Here is a 19,738-nt window from a genome sequence, read left to right as displayed (position 1 = left end):
ACACACACACACACACACACACACACACACACACACACACACACACACACACACACACACACACACACACACACACACACACACACACACACACACACACACACACACACACACACACACACACACACACACGTCAGCATCTATTACTCACGTTCTTCTCAACATGAGGTAATTACATTATTCAATGACTCAACTGTCTGTGAGTCAGTCTAGTCTGAGTTGAACTGTACAGTACTTTTTCTTAGGTACAACACTGTAGACCTTTTCTCTGTGTGAGAGTGTGTGTGTGTCTGTCTGTCTGTGAGTGTGTGCGGATACCACACTCACTTCTTCATGGTGCAGGCATCGGGGCAGGTGGGGCACTTGTCGCAGGTGGCCCCATAGGCCCCCGGCTGGGTGCACTCGCAGGCCCCGCACACACACTGGCCCCGGCCACTACACAGCAGGCCAAGGCTGGACATACAGGTGTCAGTACGGCGGGAGCAGTTACAGTTCTCCCCCTGCCAGTCCGAGTCACACTGGCAGAACCCACAGTCACAGGTGCCGTGGCCTGGGGGAGGAGAGAGCGAGAGGGAAGGAAGGAAGTAAGGAAGAGGGGAGGAGGAGAGAGAGGATGCAGAAATATGGGTGATGGGGTGAGGGAAGAATAGAGGGAAGAGGAGAAGAAGAAGAGGGTATAGCAAAGACAGGAAGGTGAGAGAGGAGAGGGAGACGAGGAGAGGTGAGGAAGGTGAGTAGGGTTGAGGGAGAAGGAAGGGTGGAATGTTGAGAGGGGGCGGAGAAAGTCAAAACATGGGTAGTCGTTCAGGTGACTATAGTCTCAAATGTGTTCTTCCTATAATATATTTACAGAAGTTAATAATATTTCGGTGCACTTTTTGATGAATCCCAGTGAATGTGACATTAGAGATTGAATGAACACTATTTCTGAACCATGTTGAATACAGTCATTTCATCAACAATCTATTTGCATTTCCAATCTCTTGATAACATATTTGATAAATCATTGGTTACATAAGGAGATTTGCCATACATTCCACACACATGGTCTTTTTTTCCAAACGGCAGCCTATTCCCTATATAGTGCACAACTTTTCATCAGAGCCCTATGGGTCCCGGTCAAAAGTGGGCACTGGTCAAAAGTAGTGCACTCAATAGGGAATAGGGTACCATTTTGGACGAAGTGCATTGAACCCTATAAAGCATACTTGGGTGTTATCAAAAATTCCTAATCCACCCTAAATCCGTCTGGAAAAAAAACAGGTATTGGAATGGTGAGGAATTCCAGGAATTTTAAGCCAAATACTGGGAAGTAGCAAGTCCTGTTTCTGTAATAGTTGGAGCGCTGGAAGTGGAACTAATTCCATTTTTGTTTCTCTAGAACATAAAATATGGTGTCAGCGGTGTCTGGGTGCTTTTTTAGCCTGTGTGTGCATGCGTGTGTGTGCGCGTGCATGTATATGTGTGTGTTGTTTTGGACCCCTTGCCAGTAAGACAGTTACAGTGCAGAACATACATCTGCTGTTGTTGGTTTATCACCACAGACCAGACTCCAGATAAACAATAGGACAGGAAAACAATGGGAGCAAGTGAGTGAACCGCCTCGATAACAAAATGACTTGTCAAAAACAAACATTAAGGAAGCCACAAGCCTTCCAACCACCACTCTCCTGTCATTATGCCATTCTCTAACTGCTTCTCTCTAAAACTGTGTTATGTGGGCATTGTTTCCCACCCTGAACAATACATAACACACACACACACATACACATCAACAGCATTTCCAGCTCGTTACCTCAGGCCCCTTTTACCAGACCAGGTTTATTTTTAGCTCTATGACAGCATCAGCCAATGACAAAGCAGAGAGGTATTTTCCTCAATCATCATTGCACTTTGGGGAATAGAGCAAATAAGGTTGTGAGGATTGGATTGGAGAGGGCAAATGTACAACGAAGCAGGCAGGGTGCATGTCTTGCAGTGATGATGTTGGTTATGAGGGGATACAGGAATATGGGATACAAGCTAGTGACATAGTGCTTGTGAGTGGATTTCAGTGAATGCAACGCTTTGAATTAAGCGTTATCAGAGCACTAAGTGAATAGATTTACAGTAACCAAAATCCAGCATTACAGAAGGCCTTAATCCACTATTTGACAGGGGCACAGATAATGCAGGCTTTACATGTGTTCCCTGTGTTCAGCAGCCTTGTTGCCTTACCTCACAAGGCACCCACTCTGGCATCGCTTACTGTGAATGACCTCTAGCATTAGAGCTAAACTCTAAGGATGGTCATACACTAGACATTTGCTTTCGCTGAACCACCCAAACTTGAGCTCAAATTCACACCACACTAACTACTTACTGTAAGAACCACTGTTAACACGTTTTTTAAAGCTTACTTCAACTTGTGGTGCAGTTATAATGTATACATAAGCATGTAAGACCGCCTGATTAGCCTTATTAGCTAAAACCCAACCCACACTAACTACGTACACACAAACAATAAACCTTTAACTACTTGTTCTTTCTACGTGACAAATGCAAAGTCGGAGCTTGGTAGGCACTTGTTCTATCATTACCTCAGTAGCTCAGCTCAAACACAAACACACCAGTCAAACGCATGTCTTAGCCCACACAGCCGCAGCTCACAGCACAGAGCCACATGTTTGTTGTGAATGGAGCTAGCCCTTAGCCCTGGGCATAACAGAGGCAGACAGAGAGAGAGCGAGAGAGTGAGAGAGAGTCTGGCTGGCTGTTATGGTTGGTAATTCCTCCCATATGAGGTCTTCAGTAAGGTGAGGATTGAGAATGGCTAGTACTGGCCTGGAAAAAGCTCACAGATTTTTCCCCAGAAACTCTGACAGAAACAACTGAATTTGTTTTGAGGATGTCTAAATTAATCTTGGGATAGAAAGTGTTATAAGTTGTCTAAATGTAATTCTTAAAGGTCAGATTGTGATGAAAGATTGTAGGCCACAAACACTGAAAAACCTATACATTTATAGAACTTGCCAGAAATAATTTTCCAGCTAACTGAAATGTAAACATGTGGCCAGACCAGACCAGCTACAAGTCTGGGCTGTAGTTATAGCCACTAAGCACTATGAAACCCCTCCCTCCTTCCCTCTCCTCTCACCTGAGCACAGCTCGCCCTTGTAGCGCAGGCAGTTGAAGTCATCGCATTCGCACAACTTGCCCCACACCTTGCCAAAGTCGCTGCTGTGGCACACGCATTGCCCACACACGCAGTCGCCCCTCCCAGTGCACACCGCTGCCCCAGGACCCCCTGCACCCCCAATGCCCACGGTGGAGGGGACACTACACCGGTCCTGTTCCGTGGTGCTGTAGTCACCCTCGGCACACTCGCACCGCGGCCCCAGTCGCCCCGGGTGACACAGGCAGATGCCACACTCGTAGGTGCCGTTGCCATTGTTACAGACAGGGCTAAGTGGCTCGGCGCGGGCCTGGCACTTGCACTCGCACTCGAAGGTGACAGTGACGGTCAGAGAGTCCTTGAAGCCCACAGGCTTGATGACGAACGTCTTGCGCTTGTCCTTGGGGCAGCCGCGCGCCCGCGCCTCCACGCTGAAGGAGACCTGTGTGGAGGAGTAGAAGGGTGGAGGTGTGGAGGTAGAAGAGGTTAGTGCAGTGAGTAGATGGGTAGCACACAGGAGGAATGTGTAATGTGAATATGTGGTTCTAGAGATGGGGGATGTAGGTCAATAAAGTGTGTGTCTTGGGCAGGGTTTTGGTAGGTTACTTTCTAAATGTAATCTGTTACAGTTACTAGTTACCTGTCCAAAATTGTAATCAGTAACATAATTTTTGGATTACCCAAACGCAGTAATGTAATCTGATTACACCGTGGCCCCAGGCCCCAGTTACTTTTAGATTACTTTCCCCTTAAGAGGCATTAGAAGAAGTAAAAATGTATGTTATCAATTGAACCACATCTATTGCAGGATAAATCCATTTTTAAGTTTACATACCTGGCCATATATGGATGCTATATTTGGAAATATGGAAGTATAGATTAGCCAAATTGTTTAACCTGAGCATAACCCCAAAACTAAGGATTTTTTTATTCAGCCCTACTCTGTTGTTTATGATTTTGTTGTCATGGAGGACAGATTGGGCTCATTGATTCGAGTTGAAAAATAAATGCTGTGCTCATGGAATGGCATGCTTTGAGCACTACTGAAAGTGCCATATGCTACATTTGCAATAGGCATGTTTACCTTTTTGTTGGTGACACTTTGATATCTTTATAATATGCAGCTGTTTAAAGGGCAATCCACAGATGAAACAAAAGGAAACCCCGCCTCTGTTTTGATAAATGCTGAGGCATGGGCCTGGAGAAATGTAACCACTCTCAGATTAATAGACAGGGCTCTGGATGCAAGGACTGACCATCCATGATATTAAAAGGATTGTTTTAACCATGTTATGGGGCTATACAGTGTTTGTTTACATTTACAATGTTTACAAACATTGGAGAAAAACAAGCTTACATTTTGGGTTCTTATGGAGTGTGACAGTTCAACTAATATCATGAGGCATTTCTAAGTTATATTCTTCAAGAATCAATATATATACATACATACATACATACATACATACATACATACATACATACATACATACATACATACATACATACATACATACATACATACATACATACATACATACATACATACATACATACATACATACATACAGTTGAAGTCAGAAGTTTACATACACTTGGATTGGAGTCATTAAAACTCGTTTTTCAACCACTCCACAAATGTCTTGTAAACAAACTATAGTTTTGGCAAGTCGGTTAGGACATCTACTTTGTGCATGACACAAGTCATTTTTCTAACAAGTGTTTACAGACAGATTATTTCACTTATAGTTCAGTGTATCACAATTCCAGTGGGTCAGAAGATTCCATTGACTGTGCCTTTAAACAGCTTGGAAAATTCCAGAAAAGTATGTCATGACTTTAGAAGCTTCTGATAGGCTAATTGACATCATTTGAAGCATTTGGAAGTGTACCTGTGGATGTATGTCAAGGCCTACCTTCAAACTCGGTGCCTCTTTGCTTGAAATCATGTGAAAATCAAAAGATATCAGCCAAGACCTCAGAAAAAAAATTGTAGACCTCCACAAGTCTGGTTTATCCTTGGGAGCAATTTCCAAATGCCTGAAGGTACCACGTTCATCTGTACAAAAATAGTACGCAATTATAAACACCATGGGACCACGCAGCCACCATACCGCTCAGGAAGGAGATGGGTTCTGTCTCAAAGAGATGAGCGTACTTTGGTGCGAAAAGTCCAAATCAAATCAATCCCAGAACAACAGTAAAGGACCTGGTGAAGATGTTGGAGGAAACATTTACAAAAGTATCTATATCCACAGTTAAACGAGTCCTATATTGACATAACCTGAAAGGCCGTTCAGCAAGGAAGAAGCCACTGTTCCAAAACCTCCATAAAATATCCAGACTACGGTGTGCACCTGCACATGGGGACAAAGATTGTACTTTTTGGAGAAATGTTCTCTGGTCTGATGAAATAAAAATAGAACTGTTTGGCCATAATGACCATCGTTATGTTTGGAGGAAAAAGGGGGATGCTTGCAAGCTGAAGAACACCATCCCAACCGTGAAGCATGGGGGTGGCAGCATCCTGTTGTGGGGGTACTTTGCTGATGGAGGGACTGGTGCACTTCACAAAATAGATGGCGTCGTGAGGCAGGAAAATTATGTGGATATATTGAAGCAACGTCTCAAGACATCAGTCAGGAAGTTAAAGCTTGGTCGCAAATGGGTCTTCCAAATGGACAATGACCCCAAGCATACTTCCAAAGTTGTGGCAAAATGGCTTAAGGACAACAAAGTCAACGTATTGGAGTGGCCATCACAAAACCCTGACCACAATCCTATAGAACATTTGTGGGCAGAAAAAGCATGTGCGAGCAAGGAGGCCTACAAACCTGACTCAGTTGCACCAGCTCTGTCAGGAGGAATGAGCCAAAATTCACCCAACTTATTGTGGAAGCTTGTGGAAGGCTACCCGAAACGTTTGACCCAAGTTAAACAATTTAAAGGCAATGCTACCAAATACTAATTGAGTGTATGTAAACTTCTGACCCACTGGGAATGTGTTGAAAGAAATAAAAGCTGAAATAAATCATTCTCTCTACTATTATTCTGACATTTCTTAAAATAAAGTGGTGATCCTACCTGACATAAAACAGGGAATTTTTACTTTATAAAAAAAAAATGTCAGTAATTGTGAAAAACTGAGTTTAAATGTATTTGGCTAGGGTATATGTAAACTTACGACTTCCACTGTACGTACAAAAATGGATGACACAACTACAGAGTGCCCCTTACAGTTTTTCTCAGTCGCTTTGGTGCATTTCTTAGATCAAAAGTGATTACCAGGCCAACGGGGAGGAAATATCACCATGTGTGCTGCTATTTCGGAGCATGGTGTCCTAACCCCTATCCCCCTTATAGGGCCATACAACACCCAGCATCTACTCAACTTTTTAGAGACTCTCTACAGGGCTCTCATCCCTGATGATGAGAGGGGTCTGTTTAGAGAGGATTTGCCAAAGTACGTGGTCATTTGTGATAATATGAGTTTCCATCGATCAAACATCATAAGGCAATGATTTGTGACCCACCCGAGGATGCTCATAGAATTCCTCACACCTTATTCAACATTCCTTAACCCAATTGAGGAGTTATTTTCAGCATGGAGGTGGAAGGTGTATGATTGTCAGCCACACACACAGATGACGCTGCTGGCTGCAATGGATGCAGCATGTGAGGACATCACAGTAGACGCCTGCAGAGGATGGATAAGGCATTCCAAAAGATTCTTTCCACTTTGTATTGGAAGGGAAAATATCCGGTGTGATGTGGATGAGAATATGTGGGCCGACAGACAGGAACGTCTGGATGTGTAGAGACAGCACAACAGTGCTGCGGGCAAAGTTGTGCCTTAGGGGTGGTTTCCTCAGTACCTCCAGGCTCTGATCAGGCCCTACACCCAAACAAGGGCACTGCGTTCATCCACCTCTGGCCTGCTCGCCTCCCTACCACTGAGGAAGTACAGTTCCCGCTCAGCCCAGTCTCAACTGTTCGCTGCTCTGGCCCCCCAATGGTGGAACAAACTCCCTCACGACGCCAGGACAGCGGAGTCAATCACCACCTTCCGGAGACACCTGAAACCCCACCTCTTTAAGGAATACCTAGGATAGGATAAAGTAATCCTTCTCACCCCCCCCTTAAAAGATTTAGATGCACTATTGTAAAGTGGCTGTTCCACTGGATGTCATAAGGTGAATGCACCAATTTGTATGTCGCTCTGGATAAGAGTGTCTGCTAAATGACTTAAATGTAATGTAATGTTTCCTGTGTTTCTTTCTAATTTCGTTTTTTTTCCTTTGTGCCCCTTGGGTTGTCCAGTCTCTTTCAATCAATAACCCACATACAGTAATATGTAAATAGTACTGTTGAAATTGATATATGCCATAGAAGTGCAGCCTTGTGCATTTTCAATACAGTAACTGTCATCCAAACGGTAGCCTAAGTTTACATCAGGTAATACTGTCAAAGTACACAGTTACACTGACAACATGCCTAAACATTTTGACGACCTTGTTCGTGAACAATGACTCAATGACTTATCATTCTGATGACACTGACATGATCATTGGCATGAATATTTACTTTTGAGAGATGTACTAAGGATTTTTAGTGACTGACTAGCTTTAGAAACATATCTATTGTATATTGCAGTTTGTACAAATTGGTCTGAGAAATGCACTTATTATTTTGCACATGTTAGGGATGATGTGAAAAATGCACCAAAGCCACTGAGAAAAACTATAAGTGAGAGCATGTGTCCGTTAGGCCTATGGATGTCATTTTTTTGTCAGCATGAATTAGATTGAGCAATAAAAGCCACAATTTTATTCCATAGGCTGGGTTCCACACTGTGCATCTGTTGCAAGAGTACATTTTTCACTGGCTGTCCACTGGTTTCAAAAACAATGATTGATAGGCAGGTTAAACCTCTTGAAATCAACCACTATTGGGTTCAAATACACATTTAGATTTGTGAACAGCCATCCAGAACAACCACAATCCGTAAGGGGCAAATAGCTAAATGAGAGAGCAGCAGTGTGATTCACATCAATTTGCAATGTAGATAACAATAATAAGTGATATCCGTATCTCCGTAGACCACACCACTGCTGTCATCCTTACCTCCAAGCGTTTATTCAAGTTGGATAGTCTTTGGATGCTGACAGCAGTCGCACCATTGGAAGACATAGCTTGGGCTGTAGCCTACAAAAGCCTATTCCTGCTCTTTTCCCGCGATCGATCAAACCCATTTGGTGTGTCACTATAGTGGTCTCTGACTTGTGGTCAGACTCGCTCAGGTGGAACAAACTTAAACTTGCACCTTTTTTCAATGCTGATTTGAATATCATTGAGAAAACAGAGAAGTGTCAAACCTCCTTTCTGAATTTAAAAGTAATCCTCGAAGTAATCTAGTTTTTCAAAAGTATCTGTAATCTGTTTACAGATTTTTTGTCAGCTGTTACTCCCCAACCCTGGTCTTGGGTGTGGGACTGAGGGTGTCTATGAGTATATGAGCAGTGTGTACGCACACATTTCTCTTTTCAGATGTTTTCTGTGTGCATATGACTGACCCCCTCAACATGCGAGTGTGCGTGTGTGACTGTTCCAAGCTAGACAGTTGGACATGGATCATGAGGCTGGCACGAGTGAATCAGAGCACTGGGGAAGTGTACAGGAAACGGGCTGGTGCCAGGCCCAGACACACACACAGACACACACAGACACACCAGTTAGTAACACACCCATCAAAAGAAAAGGGGAAAGAGAGCAAAGTACCCCCTCCCTCATAATAGGAATAAACAAATAAAACAAGTAGAGAGAATAGAAGTGGGAAGGAAGCAAGCTCCCTGGAGGAGTGCATGCAGATCCGAAATGACCTCTCAAGAAAGTGAAATAATAATAAGAAGAAGAAGGACGGAGTGATACAAGAGAGTATAGGGGTCCTTGACCCTATTTGAATACTTACAAAATACACCCTTCCTTCATCCCTTCCTTGAAGTAATCGTTGATCTGACATTACTAGGTAGGTGAAAGTGTTTTAATGGAAACCTTCCTAGTCTATCAATTTGGGTTAGATCAGTGAATAGTTCAAGGAAGGGAGGAAGGAAAGGTGCATTGTTTAAGTATTCAAACAGGGTAGCCCTGGGCAGAACAAAGAAGCAGAACAGAGAGAGAGAGAGACCCGAGAGAGAGGGACAGACAGACAGACAGACAGACAGACAGACAGACAGACAGACAGACAGACAGACAGACAGACAGACAGAGCAATTTCTCCCATATGAGGTCATCAGTAAAGTGGGGATTGAGGACGGCTTAAAAAAACAACATCATTTGGTAAGGGCCCCAGAGATTACCGTGTCTCCTGTTTGAAGTCTAGAGCAGGAACGTATAGGCTAGGGATGACCTCTCAGGAAAAGTAGAAAAAATAAGGAAAGATGAAGTGATCTGAGAAAAAGCCCTCTTACCGTGTCTCCTATTTTGAGTCCAGAGCAGGATTTTATGCCAGGGATGACCTCTCCATTGAGACAGGTGGCGTTGAAGGAGAGAGACAGCTCCTCAGGAACCCCCTGTGTCTCCATGTCAATCACTGAGCGGATTTTCTGTGCACAGAATTACACACAGATGAAACAAGCCATAAAACACACACATGAAAGATAAAACACTAAATAATCTTCATTGGATAAGAATTCAACCCCCTGAGCCAATACATGTTAGAATCACCTCTGCAGCTATTACAGCTGTGAGTCTTTCTGGGTAAAACTCTAAGAGCTTTCCACACCTGGATTGTGCAACATTTGCCCATTATTCTTTTCAAAATTCTTCAAGCTCTGTCAAATTGGTTGTTGATCATTGCTAGACAAACATAGATTTAAGCAGATTTAAGTCAACACTGTAACGTGGCCAGCCGGGAACATTCGCTGTCTTCTTGAAAAGTGATTCCAGTGTAGATTTGACCTTGTGTTTTAGGTTATTGTCCTGCTGAAAGGTGAATTAATCTCCCATTGTCTGATGGAAAGCAGACTGAACCAGGTTTTCTTCTAGGATGTTGCCTCTGCTTAGCTCCTTTCCATTTAATTTTTCTCCTGAAAAACTCTCCAGTCCTTAACGATTACAAGCATACCAACACATCTCTTGCGCCACTAGGGTCACTAGGGTTTTGCGTCACTATGGTCGCCCATAGAAACGCGTACAAGGCCCTCCCTTCGGCAAATCTGACCATGATTCCATTCTCCTGCATACTGTTTACAAACAAAAGTTCAAACAAGATTCATCTGATCATTTGTTCTTAACTGACTTGCCTAGTTAAATAAAGGTTAAATAAAAAAACATATTAAAAAAATAACATTGAGCAGTTTACCACAACAGTCACGGGTTTCATCAATAACTGCACAGACAATGTCATCCCCACAGTGACTATAAGAACGTGTTCCAACCAAAAACCATGGACTACAGGCAACATCCATTTTTGGCTAAAGGCTAGAGCTATCCACTTACACTAAACAGGACACTGACATGGACGCATACAAGAAATCCGACGAGACATCAAACATGCAAAAGGACACTATAGGAGGACGGTGGAAACCTATTACACCGGCTACGATGCTCACTGTATGTGGCAGGGCTTGCAGACGATAACGGATTATGAAGGGAAACCCAGCCAGGAGCTGACCAGCGACGCAGAACTCCCAAACCTGCCATCCAGGACCTCTATATCAGGCAGTGTCAGGGGAAGGCCCGACAAAAGACTCAAGCCACCCAAGCCATAAACTGTTCACTCTGCTACTGTCCGGTAAACAGTACCGGAGCATTGTTGCTCGGTACAACAGGCTCCAAGACAGCGTCTACCCCCAAGCCATACGACCGTTAAATAGCCAGACTGCTCAATAGTCAATAGTCAATGAATGGTACCCAAACTATCTTGCACTGACCCTAAACACACTCAGTAGGCATTATATACATATCATATATACATAGACACTCACACACTCTACACTGTCACTCCCACACAAATCCCTCACACATTCAAACACTACATACGCACACACACACACACACACACACACACACACACACACACACACACACACACACACACACACACACACACACACACACACACACACACACACACACACACACCCTCATAATTTGCTGCTGCTACTCTGTTCTTTATTTTATTTTACTATTATCTATCCGGATGCGTAGCCACTTTACCCTGCCTTTATGTACATATCTACCTCAGGTACCTCTGTACATTTATCTGGTACTGGTACATAGCTGGTACTATATATAGCTCCATTCTTGTGTATTCTATTTTATTCCTCTTGTGTTGGTTACTATTTTAAAATGCTGTATATATTTTTTTCAACTCTGCATCATTGGGAAAGTTTCGTAAAAAAGCATTTCACTGTAAAGTCTATACCAGTTGTATTCAGTGCATGTGATAAATCATTTTTGATTTGATTTTGATTTGATAGCATGATGCAGCCAACACTATGCTTGAAAATATGGAGAGTGGTACTCAGTAATGTGTTGTATTAGATTTTCCACAAAACATAACATTTTGTATTCAGGACAAAAAGTGAATTGCTTTGCCACGTTTTTTTGCAGTATTACTTTAGTGCCTTGCTGCAAACAGGATGCATGTTTTGGAATATTTGTTTTCTGTACAGGCTTCCTTCTTTTCACTCTGTCAATTAGGTTAGAATTATTAACTACAAGGTTACTGATCCATTCTCAGTGTTCTCCTATCACAGCCATTAAACTCTAGAACTGTGTTAAAGTCACCATTGGCCTCATGGCGAAATCCCTGAGCGGTTTCCTTAATCTCCAGCAACTGAGTTAGGAAGGGCGCCTCTATCTGTAATTTGGTGTATTGATACACCATCCAAAGTGTAATTCATAACTTCACCATGCTTACCGGGATATTTAATGCCTGCTTTTTTTTAACCATCTACCAATAGGTGCCCTTCTTTGCGAGGCATTGGAAAACCTCCCTGGTCTTTGTGATTGAATCTGTGTTTAAAATTCACTGCTTGACTGAGGGACCTTACAGATAATTGTATGTGTCGGGTACAGAGATAAGGTAGTATTACAAAATCATGTTAAACACTATTATTGCGCACAGAGTGAGTCCATGCAACTTATGATGTGACTCGTTAAGCACATGTTTACTGAACTTCTTTAGGCTGGCCATAACAAAGGAGTTGAATCCTTATTGACAGACATTTCAGTTTTTCATTTGTTATTAATTTGTAAAAATGTCTAAAAACATAATTCCATTTCACATTATGGGCTATTGTGTGTAGAAAAAAAATCGAATTTCAGGCTGTAACACAACAAAATGTGGAAAAAGTCAAGGGGTGTGAATACTTTCTGAAGGCACTACAGATATAAAGACACACAGACTCATGGTAGCACCTACCCACACGCAGACACACACACAGACACACACACAGACACAAAGACACACACACACACAGATAGACACATACACACACACACACACGCAGGTCCACTCACCGCATAGGCATTTAATATGAGCTGGATGACATTGCCTGAGTCATTGGACAGGGTGCCCACAGTGGTCCCAGGAATTAGCTCACTGTAGTTCTGTCAAACAAAGAAATCATTCAATACATTTGAATTCCATTGTAAGTCAAAACATGTGAACGTGAACATTTGTGCAAACTTTCCAAAGACACTGATTGATTGGTTGGCTCAATGAATTGTTACTGACCTGGTACAGGGGCACCACAGGACTGGTGACGGCAAAGATGAGGTTGATGTTGTTCTCTGACATCTTCTCTGTGATCAGAGCCAGTGACGGGTAGTCCTGGAAGAGGAAGAGCAGAGTGAGGAGTTTCAAACACATGAGCACACACACACACACACACACACACACGAACACATACACACAAGTGACACATGATCTGACCATGATAGTAGACATGCTGTACATGTTCTCTGAGTTGAGGTGGCACTTCCCGTCATTGGGCTGCACGATACCCGCCAGGCGCCCATCAAGCGCCACGTGGGTCTTGGCATCGGTGGTGAAGATCAGGAGGTGAGAGGCACCCTGACGCCAACCGATCTTCTCCTGAGGTTGACCAACAAAGGATGGGTGAGTGAACAAAAATGGTAGAAAGATAAAGAGTAAGACACTGTGTGTGTGCGTGACGTTACACTGGCCTCACATTACACACGGCAGCCTGTATAATGGCGTCGAAGCCTCCCTCGGGGGCATCTCTGTTCCTGGACACAATTTGTTTCTTCACCTCCTCAGTGAAGCGGCCCACCTCCTCAGTCAGAGACAGCACATGCTTGTAGCCAAACTGGGGCAGGCAGGTGGTGTTGATCCTGCCAATCAATGAATTCATTAAATAATCCATCAGTGAATCAATTAATGAATCAATCCATCCATCCATCCATTCACCCCACTGTTCTAGTTATACAAAGAGGGGAAAATGATTTACATTTACATCAGTGGAAGCTCCTCAGAGGATGAAAGGGACGACCATCCTCAGTGATATTCATTAAAAAATAATAGTGAAACATTAAAAAGTTATCCTTTTTAGATAAAACTATATTAAGTATATTCATGTCACTAAATAATTGAGTAAAACACACTGTTTTGCAATGAAGGTCTACAGTAGCCTCAACAGAACTCTGTAGGGTAGTACCATGGTGTAGACGGAGGACAGCTAGCTTCAGTCCTCCTCTGGCTACAAAACCTAGGAGGTTCATGGCTCTCACCCCCTTCCATACACTTACACAGTAATTATGACAACTTCCGGAGGACGTCCTCCAACCTATCAAAGTTATTGCAGCATGAACTGACATGTTGTCCACCCAATCAAAGAATCAGAGAATGAATCTAGTACTGAGAGCATAAGCTACAGCTAGCTAGTTGTAACGATGTGCAGTGAGAGTAGGAAGCAAGTTTAGGGAGTGAGTGTTTTAATAAATAAACACAACATAATACAAAATAAGAAACACAAACAACGCACAGACCTGACACAGGAACAGAAACAATAACGCCTGGGGAAGGAACCAAAGGGAGTGACATATATAGGGAAGGTAATCAGGGATGTGAGGGAGTCCAGGTGAGTCTGATGAAGTGCAGGTGCGCATAATGATGGTGACAGGTGTGCGCCATAACAAGCAGCCTAGTGATATAGAGGCCCGAGAGGGAGCACACGTGACAGTACCCCTTCACCGACGTGCGGCTACTGCCGCAGGACGCCAACCAAATGGACGATCCCGGAGATCAGGAGCAGACCAGTCACCCTTGCTGATGCGCGGGAACCTGTCACTGGCTGGAGTGCGGGAACCTGACAAACCGGCTGAGGCAGGAGAGCCTGGTGATCCGGCTGAGGCATGAGAGCCTGACGAGCCGGTGGAAGCAGACGAGCCTGGCGATCCGGTGAAGGTATGGAAGCCCGATGAGCCAGCTGAGGCAGGGGAGTCTGGCGATCCGGCTGAGGCATGAGAGTCTGACGAACCGGCGGAGGCAGGGGAGCCTGGCGATCTGTCTGAGGCATGAGAGCCTGTAGCAGCTCCCAGACCCAACGTCATTCCCACTGAAAAAACTCCCTGATGCTTCCCTTAGGTGAGGCGTTATTCTGTAATGATGTGCGCTGAGAGTCTGGAAGCAAGTTCAGGGAGTGAGTGTTTTAATAAATAAACACAACATAATACAAAATAAGAAAGACAAACAATGCACAGACATGATACAGGAACAGAAACAATCAATTAAAAAAATATATATTTCACCTTTATTTGACCATGTAGGGCCAGTTGAGAACAAGTTCCTATTTACAATTGTGACCTGGCCAAGATAAAGCAAAACAGTGCGACAAAAACAAACATACAGTCAATGACACAACAGAAAATCTGTATACAGTGTGTGCAAATGAAGTAAGGAGGTAAGGCAATAAATAGGTCATAGTGGCAAAGTAATTACAATTTAGCAATTAACACTGGAGTGATAGATGTGCAGATGAGGATGTGTAAGTAGAAATACTGGTTTGCAAAAGAGCAGATGATGGGATGATGGGATGATGTAGGTAGGTGGCTTTTACAGATGGGCTGTGTACAGCTGCAGCGATCGGTAAGCTGCTCTGACAGCCAATGCTTGAAGTTAGTGAGGGAGATATAAGTCTCCAACTTCAGTTTTTGCAATTCGTTCCAGTCATTGGCAGCAGAGAAATTTAAGGAAAGGCGGCCAAAGGAAGTGTTGGCTTTGGGGATGACCAGTGAAATATACCTGCTGGAACGTGTGCTACTGGTGGGTGTTGCTATGGTGACCAGTGAGCTGAGATAAGGCGGGGCTTTACCTAGCAAAGACTTATAGATGACCTGGAGCCAGTGGGTTTGGCGACTAATATGTGGCGAGGACCAGCCAACGAGAGCATACAGGTCACAATGATGGGTAGTATATGGGGCTTTGGTGACAAAACGGATGGCATTGTGATAGGCTGCATCCAATTTGCTGAGTAGTGATGGAAGCTATTTTGTAAATGACATCGCTGAAGTCAAGGACTGGCAGGATAGTCAGTTTTATGAGGGTATGTTTGGCAGCATGGGTGAAGGAGGCAAGGAGGCTTTGTTGCAAAATAGGAAGCCGATTATCGATTTAACTTTGGATTGGAGATGCTTAATGTGAGTCTGGAAGGAGAGTTTGCAGTCTAGCCATACACCTAGATATTTGTAGTTGTCCACATATTCTAAGTCAGAACCGTCCAGCGTAGTGATGCTAGGCAGGCGGGCGGGTGCTGGCAGTGATCATTTGAAGAGCATGCATTTAGTTTTTCTGGCAATTAAGAGCAGTTGGAGGCCACGGAAGGAGTGTTGTATGGCATTGAAGCTCGTTTGGAGGTTTGTTAACACTGTGTCCAAAGAAGGGCCAGATGTACACAGAATGGTGTCGTCTGCGTAGAGGTGGATCAAAGAATCCCCAGCAGCAAAGAGAGACATCATTGATATATACAGAGAAAAGAGTCTGGAATTTGAGATGGCCGGTGATCTGTTTGTTCACTTGGCTTTTGAATATTTTAGAAAGGCAGGGCAGGATGGATATAGGTCTGTAACAGTTTGAGTCTAGAGTGTCTCCCCCTTTGAAGAGGGGAATGACCGCGGCCACTTTCCAATCTTTAGGAATCTCAGACGATACGAAAGAGAGGTTGAACAGACTAGTAATAGGGGTTGCGACAATGGCGGCGGATAATTTTAGGAAGAGAGGGTCCAGATTGTCTTGCCCAGCTGATTTGTAGGGATCTAGATTCTGCAGCTCTTTCAGGACATCAACTATCTGGATTTGGGTGAAGGAGAAGCGGGGGGGCTTGGTCCAGTTGCTGCCGGGGGTGCAGAGCTGTTGCCCGGGGTTGGGGTAGCCTGGTGGAAAGCATGGCCAGCCGTGGAGAAATGCTTGTTGAAATTCTCGATTATCGTGGATTTATTGGTGGTGACAGTGTTTCCTAGCCTCAGTGCAGTGCGGTGCAGTGCGCCACAAGATGTTTTTGTGCTGGTCAAGGGCAGTCAAGTTTGGAGTATACCAAGGGCTATATCGGTCCTTAGTTCTACATTTTTTTAAAGGGGCATGCTTATTTAAGATGGCGAGTAAGGCACTTTTGAAGAACAACCAGGCATCCTCTACCGACAGGATGAGGTCAATATCCTTCCAGGATACCCGGGCCAAGTCGATTAGAAAGGCCTGCTCTCAGAAGTGTTTAGGGAGCGTTTGACAGTGATGAGGGGTGGTCGTTTGACCGCGAACACATAACGGATGCAGGCAATGAGGCAGTGATCGCTGAGATACTGGATGAAAACAGCAGAGGTGTATTTAGAGGGCAAGTTGGTCAGGATGATATCTATGAAGGTGCCCATGTTTACGGATTTGGGGTTGTACCTGGTAGGTTTCTTGATAATTTGTGTGAGATTGAGGGCATTTATCTTAGATTGTAGGACGGCCGGGGTGTTAAGCATATCCCAGTTTAGGTCACCTAACAGTACGAACTCTGACAGTAGATGGGGGGGGGGCAATCAATTCACATATGGTGTCCAGGGCACAGCTGGGAGCTGAGGGGGTCAATAACACGTGGAAACAGTGAGAGACTTATTTCTGGAGAGATGGATTTTTAAAAGTAGTAGCTCGAACTGTTTGGGCATAGACCTGGATAGTAGGACAGATTGCAACTCTGCCCCCTTTAGAAGTTCTATCTTGTCGGTAAATGTTGTAATTGGGGATGGAAATTTCAGATTTTTTGGAGGCTTTCCTAAGCCAGGATTCAGACACAGCGAGGACATCAGGGTTGGTGGAGTGTGCTAAAGCAGTGAATAAAGCAAACTTAGGGAGGGGGCTTCTGATGTTACCATGTATGAACCCAAGGCTTTTCCGGTTACAGAAGTTAACACATGAGAGCACCTGGGGACACACAGGGCCTGGGTTAAGCTTAACATCACCACAGGAACAGAGGAGTAGGATAAGAGTACGGCTAAATGCTATAAGAACCTCGGCAAGACGGAGCTGCTCTTCCTCCCGGGGAAGGACTGCCCGTTCCATGATCTCGCCATCACGGTTGACAACTCCATTGTGTCCTCCTCCCAGAGCGCTAAGAACCTTGGCGTGATCCTGGACAACACCCTGTCGTTCTCAACTAACATCAAGGCGGTGGCCCGTTCCTGTAGGTTCATGCTCTACAACATCCGCAGAGTACGACCCTGCCTCACACAGGAAGCGGCGCAGGTCCTAATCCAGGCACTTGTCATCTCCCGTCTGGATTACTGCAACTCGCTGTTGGCTGGGCTCCCTGCCTGTGCCATTAAACCCCTACAACTCATCCAGAACGCCGCAGCCCGTCTGGTGTTCAACCTTCCCAAGTTCTCTCATGTCACCCCGCTCCTCCGCTCTCTCCACTGGCTTCCAGTTGAAGCTCGCATCCGCTACAAGACCATGGTGCTTGCCTACGGAGCTGTGAGGGGAACGGCACCTCAGTACCTCCAGGCTCTGATCAGGCCCTACACCCAAACAAGGGCACTGCGTTCATCCACCTCTGGCCTGCTCGCCTCCCTACCACTGAGGAAGTACAGTTCCCGCTCAGCCCAGTCAAAACTGTTCGCTGCTCTGGCTCCCCAATGGTGGAACACACTCCCTCACGACGCCAGGACAGCGGAGTCAATCACCACCTTCCGGAGACACCTGAAACCCCACCTCTTTAAGGAATACCTAGGATAGGATAAAGTAATCCTTCTCACCCCCCTTAAAAGATTTAGATGCACTATTGTAAAGTGGCTGTTCCACTGGATGTCATAAGGTGAATGCACCAATTTGTAAGTCGCTCTGGATAAGAGCGTCTGCTAAATGACTTAAATGTAATGTAAATGGTCGTCTAGTGCTTTCGGAACAGAGAGTAAAAGGAGCAGACTTCTGGGCGTGGTAGGATAGATTCAGGGCATAATGCACAGACAAGGGCATGGTAGGGTGTGAGTACAGTGGAGGTAAACCTAGGCATTGAGTGAGGATGAGAGAGGCAACAACGCCTGGGGAAGGAACCAAAGGGAGTGACATATACAGTTGAAGTCGGAAGTTTACATACACTTAGGTTGGAGTGATTAAAACTCGTTTTTCAACCATTCCACAAATTTCTTGTTAACAAACTCTAATTTTGACAAGCCGGTTAGGACATCTACTTTGTGCATGACACAAGTACATTTTCCAACAATTGTTTACAGACAGATTATTTCACTTATAATTCACTATAATCACAATTCCGGTGTGTCAGAAGTTGATTGTGCCTTTAAACAGCTTGGAAAATTCCAGAAAATTATGTAATGGCTTCTGTTAGGCTAATTGACATCATTTGAGTGAATTGGAGGTGTACCTGTGTATGTATTTCAAGGCCAACCTTCAAACTCAGTGCTTCTTTGCTTGACATCATGGGAAAATCAAAAGAAATCAGCAAAGACCTCAGAAAAAATTGTAGATCTCCACAAGTCTGGTTAATCCTTACGAGCAATTTCCAAATGCCTCAAGGTACCATGTTCATCTGTACAAACAATAGTACGCAAGTATATACACCATGGGACCACACAGCCGTCATACCGCTCAGGAAGGAGACGTGTTCTGTCCGCTAGAGATGAATGTACTTTGGTGCGAAAAGTGCAAATCAATCCCAGAACAACAGCAAAGGACCTTGTGAAGATGCTGGAGGAAACATGTACAAAAGTATCTATATCCACAGTAAAACGAGTCCTATATTGACATAACCTGAAAGGCTGCTCAGCAAGGAAGAAGCCACTGCTCCAAAACCAACATTAAAAAAGCCAGACTATGGTTTGCAACTGCACATGGGGACAAATATTGTACTTTTTGGAGAAATGTTCTCTGGTCTGATGAAACAAAAATAAAACTGTTTGGCCATAATGATCATCGTTATGTTTGGAGGAAAAAGGGGGAGGCTTGCAAGCCAAAGAACACCATCGCAACCATGATGCATGGGGCGGCAGCATCATATTGTGGGGGTGCTTTGCTGCAGGAGGGACTGGTGCACTTCACAAAATAGATGGCAGCATGAGGAAGAAAAT

The 19,738-nt window shown here is 44.3% G+C and overlaps 1 protein-coding gene across 3 annotated transcripts in view; it reads right to left on the bottom strand.

The window, feature by feature from the left end:
• Positions 1 to 19,738, bottom strand: part of itgb3b (integrin beta 3b) — a 41,020-nt gene that overhangs the window by 10,184 nt on the left and 11,098 nt on the right. For all 3 annotated transcript variants that reach the window (XM_035746416.2, XM_052487828.1, XM_052487838.1), the window contains 7 exons: positions 13,351 to 13,513; positions 13,092 to 13,253; positions 12,894 to 12,989; positions 12,677 to 12,766; positions 9,619 to 9,753; positions 3,137 to 3,596; positions 328 to 550 (listed from right to left, as the gene is read on the bottom strand). In XM_035746416.2, coding sequence (XP_035602309.1) covers positions 328 to 550; positions 3,137 to 3,596; positions 9,619 to 9,753; positions 12,677 to 12,766; positions 12,894 to 12,989; positions 13,092 to 13,253; positions 13,351 to 13,513 — 1,329 coding nt within the window. The remainder of the gene's footprint in view (positions 1 to 327; positions 551 to 3,136; positions 3,597 to 9,618; positions 9,754 to 12,676; positions 12,767 to 12,893; positions 12,990 to 13,091; positions 13,254 to 13,350; positions 13,514 to 19,738) is intronic.

The sequence above is a fragment of the Oncorhynchus keta genome, chromosome 3, assembly GCF_023373465.1.
Source record: "Oncorhynchus keta strain PuntledgeMale-10-30-2019 chromosome 3, Oket_V2, whole genome shotgun sequence".
NCBI lineage: Eukaryota > Metazoa > Chordata > Actinopteri > Salmoniformes > Salmonidae > Oncorhynchus > Oncorhynchus keta.
Note: the sequence above shows the minus strand (reverse complement) of the source record. Positions and strands in the feature narration are given on the sequence as shown.